Genomic DNA, 12,259 nt, shown 5'->3' on the forward strand with positions numbered 1-12,259 from the left:
GGAAGGGAAGGGCTCTTAAGGACACAAAGGTGCCCCGGCAGTAAAAACGCCCGAGGGTGTGTTGAGACGCACAGCAGGAAAGGTAAAAAAATGGAATGAAACAAAAGAAAGGATGCTTTAAACTCACTTATAGAAGGCTTGGTTCTCCACTCCACACTTCCAGAGGTGCTTGCATGCCTCCGGAGTGGGCGCAAAGTATGTCAAGATGATCTTTAGGTCCTGCACGTTGGAAATGAGAGACGGCGCAGGACAATATAACACACCGAGACAAGAAGGACCACGTTCTGCAAGACACCGTCCATACAACATGATTCCCCTCTTCTCATCCTACATCCAACAATTCATGCTCTCACCTCCTTCTGATTTGCATATATGTGGAAAGTCTTGCCTTCGAACTTGAGCTTGGTCACCTCGTTCCTGTTCGGGGGAGAGAGCAACAGTTACACTTTCCAGTGAGCGCAAACAGAAAGCCACAGCGTCTTTAAATATTCATGACAGCCACTCTGAAATCACATAAACAGTCACGGAGCCCTGCGTTTGGTTGGCAAAACAAATAAGCGATAATATTCCCCAAAGGCAGGTAATGAAGAAGAAGAGAAACCTGAGTGCTGCTGAAGGCAAACAAATCCAGCCATTATAAATACTGCAAGCACGATGCATGACAGGCCCTGCAGCACTGTGGAAACAGTAACCTCCTCAGTTAAAGAGAGAAACGAGACACCAAAAAGAACCAAAGACTTTCCCCAAACTCCATCTCTATCAATGCTGAAGCTCTTTGAATCCAACTCCGATTTCTGTAAATGCAGCTTCTGTTCAGTAATTAGCCATCTGTGCACATGGCCGCCCAGAGCACTTCTCACAGGTAGAGGCAGATGGAGAAGGTTTGTTGACTGTGACTCTACAACCAGCTGCACCACACAGTCTCTCCTTGCAGAAACATTGTTAAATCTAATTTGGCGAGCATGGATTATATGCAGGGCCGTCTGCACGAAGCACACAGGAGAGCGATGCACGCTCGGCTCACCATTTGAGAAAATGAACTCTCTTGTTCCCCTGAAGTACCACAAAGCCAAATGGCGTGAAGGCAAGAAAAGCTGGGTTCCCCGACACATCCTGAAACACGCACAAAAATTATAATTAGAATGTAATCAAAAAATTCATTATGATGAGTTTGAGCACATATTGAGCACATTTTCAGGCGTGAAGCCCTAATAATAGAGTAGGAACTGCAAAACAGCACTCAACCTTGCATGGATGGGGATCAACACCATATGTCTCCAGCATCTGGGCTTTCTGCAGGAAGTTTCGCTCTGATGTTTCAGGCGTTTGTCCTCTGAGGTTGAGTGCAGGGTTGAGTCAGATCATAAAATAATTAATAGAGGCACAAGATTATTAAAATTCAAGAAGATTTGCAAACTAAGACAATTTCTGAACTTCAGAGTGAAAACAAGATAAAGATGCAGACCGAAACAAACAAACCAAAGAAGATTTCATGAAAATCCGCTGAAGTAACTATGATTTATAGTTTAATAAAAAGCTTCCATTGTTTCTCTCAACTTTCAATATGGGTTTCAAACGATTAAAATTATTCATTAAAAGCAGAATGGTGAGGAAAGAGGCGGCCACTAGTGGGCAGCAGAGTCTCATGCTGCATGTCACTGTGTTCCCACAGCATCAAAACCAGACCTGGTTGATGCAATAGTAAGGCTTTTGTGTCTCAGTGTCATAAAACAGACATGCTTTGGTTTTTCTTTCCCCATTTCTGCTACTGAAAACAATAATAAAGCAGGAATAACAGGACTCGTGAAGTATTTCTGATAGTAATTTTAATAAAACACTTAATGAATGAAGGGAATATCTGTGAAATCACTGAAGATGAGGTTATGTGTGTAGATCTGCTTTATGAGACTATCTTTACTTTCATATGTCCTAGTTAAAGTAGTGACTAGAATTCATCACTTAAAAACAGTAGCTACATAGAGCAGGCAAGCTAAAATTTGAATGAATGACTGGAGTGGATAGTGGAGGATGGAGCGATCTTCTTGGCTATCTGCTCATACATCCAGCAGTAATCTGGCCAGTCAGACACATTAGTCCAGCGCAGATCAGTGTGCTCCTCCATCATTACTGCAGCCACTTATATGAATGTCGAGGGAGGGTCGTCTGTTTGTTCGGCCTGTGAAAGCGGTGGTGTCTGCAGCCATGTGAGACAGATCGACAGCGGAGGTACGCCGGCATGATTTGGTTCTTACATCAGCTCTGTCTTGTGTATGTCTGCAATCCGCCGCTCCAGTTTCGCCGAATGCTTCGGGAAGAACTGGAATTTGGAGCTGTAACCTTCAGGATGCTTCCCCGGGTCGTAGTCACCGATCTCAGCTAAAATAAAAGAAAAAAGTCAAATGTTAAAACAGAGGAAAATAGCATTGTGACTTCTCTGAGACTCTGTGCTGTTTGCTTTTTGCCAGTAGTGACAGTTTATACACACAGCCAGCGTTACTTATGATCCTTCATGCCACACCGCACTCCTCGCATGACCCTGATGCTGATTTCTCTCTGCAAGGAGGAGCTGACCAGGCAGCCCATCTTTAATTCATCAGCCCCTCCTCCAGAAGACCTGCCTCATCTCAAAAGTCAGTGCTGTCTGCGGCGCTGGCTCTGCCGCCAGGCACCGTGCGCGTTGTATTTTTGTTTCTGTGTTTAGGTGTGATAAGATGCCAGATAAACACTTCAAAGATTCAATAATTGAGCGTGAAATCTAGAACACGAAGGAGTGTACAAGTCATTGGGTTGATTTCATACAGGTACAAAATACTCTTTGATTTCTTTCAGGAACCTTGGAGCATGCACCAGTGCAGAAATTACAAAAAAAAAAAATAAAAAAAAAAAAAAGCACACGGCCCTGAAGTAAATGTTATATGTGATCACCTGCAGGCCCAATCCACTTCAAGTGTTTTAAACACACATTAAAATAATTTAGAGACTCTGTTTGGGTGCCTCTTGGTATTTATCAGCATGGCAAAGTACAAAGCAGAGAGAAACAGGGGTTAGAGCGCAGCGAGAAGCAGAGTGGTACAAGTCATTTCCATCTGTCACTTCCCATTACCTTGAAGGATGTGAGCAGCCAGCATGGCTGCATCCGAGGTTTTACAGAGGAGCCGGCCGTGGTAGAGGTCTCTCTTGATTTGCAGGAAGACAAGATATCTACGGAAGGTAATAGTGTTAGCTTCACTGCATATAGCAATACGGATGCTGTTCAAAATACCCATTATCTCTCATAATGCTAGATTTCCTCACGAATACATTAAGGAAAACAACAGCAGCAGGAAAACAACAAACCTGATAAGTCTCAAAGGCTGTATGTTGAGTTCACGTTCCCTATGTGTGGTTTGAATATTTCTTTTTGATTTTGCTGAAATGGAGGTTCTGTTTGGGGGAAAATGGGAGTAGGAAAGCCCTGAGGGGGAAGCTGCTCCCGATGCTGAGCTTCTCTTAAAGCCTCCAGCCGAGTTTCAGACTCACCCGACCAACCAGCCCCCGAAGCGACGACTGTAATGAGACAACATTTGCAGCAAGGATGACAATAATGACAATGGTAATGCCAATTAGTATCATCATTACTGTTCTTGTTGTCAGCGGTGAGGAAACACAGTCAATGGGACGATTCAACATTTTTTTTTTTTTTTGCAGTCAGAGCAGCTTCCCTCTATCAGGCGTGCCCGACCCTGTTCCTGGAGCGCCCCAGTCAGCTCTTACCCTGCTGCAGGACTCACGCAGTTTGCATAAAATCATACATTTAAAAGGACGCATTCTCCATGCTTATCACACTGCAGGAGGCTTCTTTAACAGCGCTATGATTAATAGGCGTATGGCTGATAACGTGATGCTGCAGTTGTGTTTGTTCTGGATATATTACACCACAAATATATTCAGATATGAGCTTAGAGACACAGTCCATCAAGAGCTCTTCTGCCACTTTTAACCAATCCTGACTAAAGCAGACAGGGAACAGCGCAAAAGAGTTTCCTTTCCCGACACATCAACTCAGAGGAAAACATGTACACTTGTTCTCTAATACTCTGCTCATCAATACCTGCTATGAGAAAACGATAATCAGTGTCACTCCTTTCATCCTTCAGTGGTTATGATGCTCACCACATGCGAGTATGATCCGTGTGAGTGATTATTTATTCTCTCTGACTAGTTGGGGCCTGCGTCACGCTCGGTCCTCTCCTCTCTCATATTCATGTATAACACTCAGATATCCTCTTTACATCTTGTAACTCCCCAACACCCCCCCACCCCCTCCCCCAACCCCCCCTCAATCTCCTCCATCCACTCTGTTCATTATGTTCACTCTACATGCTGTCCATATTTCATCCCATTACACCTCTGAGACAGAGTGGACTCCTCTGCCTCCAGTCAGTAATGAATACACGACTGAAAGGAGCACACACACACACACACACACACACACACACACACACATACGCACACACGTTCACCAGCTGGCAGCTTCCAGCATCATCTGGAGGAGGTGTGAAGTCGCTGCTGTTCAACTATTACTGCTTTTGGTACTTTCTTTGAATCCTGCAAAATTATCTTCAATAAGTGTTAATACAGGACCCTATTTAAGACAAATAACCTTGAAAAAAAAAACTCATGCATTTATGCATAAGCGTCTTTATACATAAAAGCCTCACCAAGTGTACTCTCTGCTGTGCTAAAAAATATGTTCCATGTGATACTTATCATAATGTTTTAAACAGTAAAGTACTCTGGCTTTTTAAATATGAAAGGTCATAAATTATGTGTTGGAAACAAACCATGTTTGCTCTGTCTAAAAGTATTATATCAACGGTTTTCTACAGAAGCCCCCTCCAACCCCAACGGTTGCGGCAAAGAATATCTGCAGAAGCTCATTAATAAACAAAAGCAGGAACCTTTGAAATGACAGCATTGGACAGTTCCCGTTATCTTCCCGATATACTCGGGACCCTTGTCTAGGTATTAGTTTTAATTAACACACACAAATGTCGTTTTGCCAACCTCAAGAGTTCAAAGAGAAGCCTCTTGATATGATCTGTGGAGCAGTGAACTGTATAAACCTGTCAAACACCGTCCTGCACATCAGATACCACAAACTGTGAGGATGTCTCATTGCACTACACTCCTATCAAATCTATTGAAAACCACTTTTTAATCTGAAATTTTCAATCTGTACTCAAGAAAATTATTTGAAGCAGCGAAAAAATCATGTGTCTTCAGAGTGAAACTAAAGTGGCTGCAAAGAAAAAGAAAACAGCATCGTCTCATCTAAGGTAAAAGTCACCAGAGGGGATCATACCGAGTGATTTCCTCTTTCAGAGCGGCGGGCTCAGGGGGGTAAAACTTGACTCTCAGACACATGGTGAACGGAGGCTGAGCTGGAGGAAACAAAAGGAAAACATTTAGCAGACGGTTGGAAATAATGTGATGAAAAAAAGTCAAAGAATCATCAGGAGGAAGGAAAAAAAAAGAGAAAAAAGTCTCAGACACTCAGCTGATCAGTCCTCTGACAGTAATTGCTATAATTTATGAGATGTACTTCCTTAGTTATTTAATGAGGACCGCAGCTATCTGCCCTTTGCTAACTAGGTGGGTGTACTGTGTTGTCTTTTTCTATTTGTAGGGTCATCTGACAAGTATATAATTAAAGCAAACTCGTTTATAGAAAGAGCCTCTAATGATCTGTCAACATGAAGTCAAAAATATGAATTAAATAAACTGTAGTTTTCAAAATACACGTTTCTGCTCACCACAACGTGTTTCACTACAAAGTGAGCATTTATTTGATGATTTTATTGCATCAGTTCATGTTCATGGCGACAGATTCAGTTGCTCAACAACAAATTCAGCAATGCATTGACCACAGACACACAGTACTCACCTTTCATTTGCTTTGCAATTGATTTTGTGAACTCCAGCCAGTGCTGCATTACACAAGAGAAACCAGATGAATGCAAATCACAAAACATCCTCTGTGAGTAATCCACACATCAGATCACTCTGCTCACACTCCCAGCACCAGCTGCTGCGCTCTTCAGCTGTTACTAGTGACAGTTTTCAGGGGAAACCTGTTCAGATGTTGCACGGCGTAACAACAGCAAGGTGTGAGCGGAGCAATATGTCAAAGCCGCACCGTCAGAGTTTATTCCAACATTTCTGCCTCCAAGAGAGCAGGGAGGAAGATTATTACATGGTAATACATTCAGGTGGGAGCGTATTCTATCTCCATCTTTCTCGCAGATTTCCCTCTCGCCAACCCGACCCTCCCACAGCAACAACCACCAAAATAGTCCTGAGTGACAGCATGGTAAATGCAGCATCAGCAGGACCCGGCTCCTGTCTGCAGGACGACTGCATGATCTGTTAACATGTTAATAGTTCATGAATCAAGCAGCGCAGCGACATGCCTCACAGCAGACAGCCTGACGGGACCACCTTCAGCCTGAGAGGCAGCGTGAATAAGAGATGCTGCAGAACACAGCTTTTCACTCTGGACCACAGCCTCACGTCGCTAAATCAAATGCATTCAGTTTTAAAAAGGTCAGCCATCTTTGATTTTCACAAACACACAGTAATGAGGTCAGATGGGTGTGTGTGTGTGTGTCCTCTGCTTTAAAATATGTGAATGTCTTGGATGCAACATGAAGGATTCAAACTAAATCCTGACATTTTAGTATGAGAGACTCTCACATTATTTAGGAATATAATAATATTATCCTGACAATTTACTGATTTATATCAGAAGAATAATTTCAAAAGCTCTCATGTTTCCATACAAACAAACCGAACCATGTCCACTCACACACACACACACACACACACACTCACACACCTACCCGCTGCTTGTCCGGATCCACATATCTGATGCCAAAGTAGTCTTTCTCCAGTAGGTTCAAATGGTGGCAGATGAGGTCGAACAGATACTGTCCCTTTGCATCTCGCTGCAATAAACCAGAGACACAACAGAGAGTTAAGCAATCATGTCAGCAGCAACAAATATCAGCACATGGAGGAACACGTGGCCCAAAAATCAAACAGAAAAAAGAAAAAAAAAAATCTTGCTTCCAGAAAGTGTTCCAGCTTTTCTTTTCTTTTTTTTTTTTTTAAATTCCGCCAGAGATATCCTGTATTCATCTAAAATTAATACACAACCGGAGTCATCTGAAGTGTCTGGAATAAACCCTGTCACACAGCTAAAAGAGAAGCTCAAGGACGGGGAGGATTAAAAGTACCCCGCTCTCGCAGGGATTTTGCTTCTACTTTGTGTTGTAAACCTCAAGAGGAATATTCCCACAGAGAAACACACGTGCACGGACGAACTGAGGAAAACCTGAGCCTCGTGTACGGTATCCAATGCCTCGCTCATTCCGTCCTACAGCGTAATCTGCACACCGCTCCTCGATATTTTGAATTAAAACAGGGAACACAGTCCCACAGTAAAGATACAGCTTGAGAAGTGACTTAAAAATGTTTTCGGGCTGCAGAAATTATGTAACGACTAATATCTGTAGCGACTTAAGTTTAGGTCTTTCACTAATCAAACACTGTGAGGATGTGACAAAGACACAAATATATCATCACAAAAAAATATATCATACAAGTCTCATTATGAAATAATGAGTAACAAACAACAAAATGTCATGTAGGAGGTTTCAAACCTCTGCAGTACTTCAGTTTAAGAGGTAAAACTGTGCCTCCTACAACATTTGGCATCTCGGTTGTCGTTTCATTAAGTTTATTGTTTCATTTTCTTTTTTAAGGAAGCACAGTGCATCTGATCTAACACACACACACAAAAAAAAAAAAAAAACCTCATGCGCTACAGAATTTGGGACACTTTGCACGAACACTGCGTGGTTCTTACACTCAATGAATCTCAACTTCCAGTTATGAATCAATACATCAGCAGCACACGCGTGAGCTAAATGCAGTGAGGTTAGAAGGCAAGTGATCCATCAGTGTCAGTGAAGACAAGATGTTGTTAATGATCAATGTGAACCGCCATGGTGGGGAAACCAAGCTGGGTGCTGCGCAACACGCCTGTCTCTCAAAGAGACGTTGTAGCCAAGAACCAGTCACCTGCCAGGGAGCTGCAAACAACAACTTCACATCTGTATAGATGACATTCTCTATGTACTGAATATGATCTGTCTTTGTTTTGATCAACCTCTGAGCCACAAAAGCAGGCAAAAGCAGGAACCGCTGTGATGGTTCAAGTGTTCTACCTACAAGCTTTTAGCATCTTTAGTCACTTACTTAATGCGTTTACATACTCTTATAAAACACCGTCGCTCGTTTCCATGTCTACATCGTATTAACGGCGGTCTTGAGGGCCCTCATGTCTCGGCCCTCATCATAGCTCATCAGAAGGTCAGCTGAGGTCAAGGGTGAGCGGCCACACTCATCCTCCCTCTTCCCGCTGCGTGCTCGCTCGTCCTGCGATGGCAAATGAAAGCGTCCCTGGCAGCTCCCTACTCCAAGTCATTACTCAGGCTGCAGATAACAGGCACTTCATTAGGAGAAAGGCCTGTCAATGCTGGGCTTGTCGCTTAACGGCTGTGACCGAACGTCAATTTGGAGCTCCGCTACTGGAAGTAAGCCGACCTCTCTGTCGGAAGAGGAAGGGGCTTCGCGGGTGCTTGCCGCTGTCACTTCAAGATTATCACTTATTTGTAATATTACTAACGAGTCTGACATGCCTGCTAAAAACAGAGCCTCAGAGAAACCGGAAAGGAAGGGACCTCGAGTAAAAAACAGACACTCAAACGACATCGGCTTATTAAATGTGAAGTACAACAGTGGTATTGTTTGCATTTAGTGATGAGAGAAAGACAATTTCCTAAGCTTCAATTTACCAACAACCAGCTATTTGATTTTCTTGTCGCTGGGAACATTTTTCTGTTAATCCTCTGCATAAAATCTCATTTAGATCTGAGATACACACATGTCTTGCATTCAAAGTACAACTCAAATGAAAAATATGTATGTTTTCAGAAAAAAATGAATCTGATTTGTTATTTACTTCTTTTACTGAGATGAGAAACCAGAAAAAGGGAACCACAAAGAGCCACAAAGCCAAATACATTAAAGAGGGTTGCGCAGCAGAGAGTCAGAAACGACATCTGCTCTTTTGTTAGACGGAAAGAGCAAGTTTGTTAGCATTCAACAGCACTCCCATCAACCTCCCTCCCACGCCCCCCGTTCCTTGCTCTGAAGTGCTCCCCACAAAGCACATCTGCATTATTCCCCCCGCTATTCTCTCTAATTACGAGATGGAGGTGATTGCAGGAGAGAAAGGATGTCCTGAAATTTCTAATTAATACTAATGAACAATTTCCTCGCCTGAACTGGTATCTCAATATAGCGCCGCTGGAGACCCGGAAGACTCACGTGAGGTTTCAGCAGCTCTGACCTGTGACAGAAACAGAGCCCGATGACCCTGTTTATAAGCTCCATGAGTATCGGGATAAATGCACAGACTTTATATGCCTTCAGCTTTTAATACCACTGAAACCAAATTCAAACATTCCTGCAACTGAAGAAGTGTTTTAATGCTCCTGTGACTTGGAACAAACATCCAGCTCGTACAAGAGAAGCATCTTCTTCAGACAATTTAAATAAACAGCTTAAGACTTACTTTAATGTCCCTACTTTTAATCAGGCTGCTGGTTTTAGGGCTTTTTTTCTGTTCTTGAGCCTGATTTCAATCGACTGTGTGATAATGTTGGCTTTCAAATTACTTTCTACAATTTTATGTACTTTGATCATGTTTTATCATCTGTTAATACTTTTCACTGGGTTTCCTCAATTTATGTAAAAGCAGGGCAGCACTTTGCATGTTGTCAAAAATAATAAGAAAAACAAGAAGAAAATGAAATAAGTAGTGGTAGTTTACAATTATTCTTTTGAACTCTTTATCTCACTAAAATTAATAAATGTATCAACAAATAAATAAATAGCAACAGCACTGTTATTCCTACTTGTTAACCTGCAAAAGTTTAGCCAAAGCTGGATTTTTGTGTAGAGTTTTGTGAGCACTGGGCTCCGTTTACATAAGAACCATCAGCAAGAAATCATTTCTGTGTTCATTTGAAAAGAAGAATGTAATTTGGGAGACAATCTCCTACAAAAGACCAGATATTTAGAAAAGATTTCAAGCCCTAAGATGGAGAATACATAAACACAAGAGACTTTTTTTTTTTTTTTTTTTTTTAATAAAGTCTACACACAAAAGTCATGGTGAGCCAGTTGAGGAAATGCATCTCACCATGACCATAACAGCATCTCTGCTTAACTTTTCAAATAATGTAATGCCCATTATAATATATTTGCCCAAGCTCCTCCAGACTTAATGCAAACTCTTAATAATGAAAAGTAAAGGCGAGGGAGAAGATGGATGAGTCGTCTTCACATTTTCAAGAGTAAATTTCATACGTATTTATAAGAATGTACCTCACGAAAACATCTCTCAAAGACACAAAATAATTAATAAAATCATTCTGATGTGACACCCTGACTGAAAAAAAGGCAGTAGACCTGAAGATCCTCCAGTGTACAATAGGCACTTTTATTTCAGATTAATCATTAAAATGGTCTCCATGTCAACGCAGGAGCACAGACCATTAATAAAAGATTGAATCACTTTATCGTGGGAGAGTCGAAACACGATGCCATTGGCTGTGTGTGTATGTGTGTGTGTGTGTGTGTGTTTAAAGGTACTTCAATCCCTGAGGTGATTTCTTTGGTTCCATAAGTAGATTACTTTCTTTTGTCCCAGCGGACTGAGCGATAGCGCTGGTGAACGTGTCAGACCGATTCAGTCTCCTGACCGAGCCGCTCAAGTTCAAGTCGCGACCCCGTCACTTCAGCTGTGACTGAGAGCGCACGAGAGGGGCAACTCGCAGTCACTTACATTTATTATGAAGATCTCTTACAGGCTCTCTGCAAATCATGGCACTTTCCCTAAATTCTATGTGTCATAACAAAAAGAGAACGCAAAGCAAAATAAAGTTTCAACTGCCTTCTGAGTAAAAGGTGTTTGAGAAAAAAAAACAGTGAAAATTTGTGCATTTCTATTAATTTCTCATGTAAGCAAGCAAGTGTGCTTGTTTTTCAAACCAGTCAAGAGATTGGATACAATCATGAAAGAAAGAAATGAAAAAAAAAAAAACCCAAAACCTTAATTTACCAACAACTGCAAAAGTGTGTGATGAACAAGAAGTAGCTGGGGTTATACACAAAAACAAAATGGATGAAAAATGTCATTATCACCAGGCTCAAAAGACATTAATTTCATCAATTAAAAACATTGATTTGGCATATAGCACAGATTTTATCAGCTTTGTTTTTTTTTCATGATTTTCTCAGCTGTCACACTTACTGTTCATGAGGCGAGAAGGATAAAACCAGAAGTTCGTCACTCTGTCCCCAGGCAGCAAACCAACATAAGAAGTGAAAATAACAATCATATCATAATACTGCAGGGAAGAAAACTGTTACTTTCCAAGCAGTGATGAAGCCCAGTGCTCATAAAAAGCTGAAATGAATTGATTTATCTCCTCAAGGTATGAAACCAATTGATCAGCAGATGCTTGGACATTTGCTGTCTCTGCAGTAGCTCATCTAAACTGGGGCTATTATCTACGATTATGCAGCCCTGGGCAGCTGAAGGAGACGCCAAACAAACTAATAAACAGTGACAGAATATCTCAAGATAGATTCAAATCTTTTAGCCAGACAATTTCAAAACATCGATCGACAGAAGCAGAAGCAATGTAGAGGATAAGACTGACAAAGACATCATGATGTCGGACGCCCATTCGACAGAAACACTGACCTAGAAAGGTGCACTCAAAGCACAAACAGATTTCTACTTAGCATTTGGCTCCATATGAAAAAAAAAAGGGTGGTTTTAAGAGCGAGCGCTGCTGCCGCGTGAGGCAGCTGTACAGTAATGAGTCGACGCTGTGAACCAGGGAAACGTCTTGCAGCGCAGTCTCACACAGCGAAAAGTGGGACATCAAAACACGGTGGGAATGTGTGAGGATTTGCCCCAGAAATGAGGAGAATCAGGAGAATAAGAAAAGCAGAAGAAAGCTGTGGATGGAGAGATATGGATAATTGCTTTTAAAGCTTTTCAAACAGACGATCGTTTGAACGGGTGGTGTGAGTTGGCATTTAAAGGGGGGGATTCACGAGAGGGGAATGTTCTATT

General features: G+C 41.9%; 1 protein-coding gene across 4 annotated transcripts in view; it reads right to left on the reverse strand.

Moving 5' to 3' along the window:
- Window positions 1-12,259, reverse strand: part of frmd5a (FERM domain containing 5a) — a 51,083-nt gene that overhangs the window by 5,971 nt on the left and 32,853 nt on the right. For 3 of the 4 annotated variants that reach the window (XM_030095976.1, XM_030095977.1, XM_030095974.1), the window contains exons 2-10: window positions 6,882-6,986; window positions 5,927-5,969; window positions 5,345-5,423; window positions 3,104-3,201; window positions 2,253-2,376; window positions 1,246-1,333; window positions 1,025-1,113; window positions 354-417; window positions 128-219 (exon numbers count right to left, since the gene is read on the reverse strand). In XM_030095976.1, coding sequence (XP_029951836.1) covers window positions 128-219; window positions 354-417; window positions 1,025-1,113; window positions 1,246-1,333; window positions 2,253-2,376; window positions 3,104-3,201; window positions 5,345-5,423; window positions 5,927-5,969; window positions 6,882-6,986 — 782 coding nt within the window. The remainder of the gene's footprint in view (window positions 1-127; window positions 220-353; window positions 418-1,024; window positions 1,114-1,245; window positions 1,334-2,252; window positions 2,377-3,103; window positions 3,202-5,344; window positions 5,424-5,926; window positions 5,970-6,881; window positions 6,987-12,259) is intronic. The other variant, XM_030095975.1, reaches the window with a different exon arrangement.

The sequence above is a fragment of the Salarias fasciatus genome, chromosome 7 (assembly GCF_902148845.1).
Source record: "Salarias fasciatus chromosome 7, fSalaFa1.1, whole genome shotgun sequence".
Taxonomy (NCBI): domain Eukaryota; kingdom Metazoa; phylum Chordata; class Actinopteri; order Blenniiformes; family Blenniidae; genus Salarias; species Salarias fasciatus.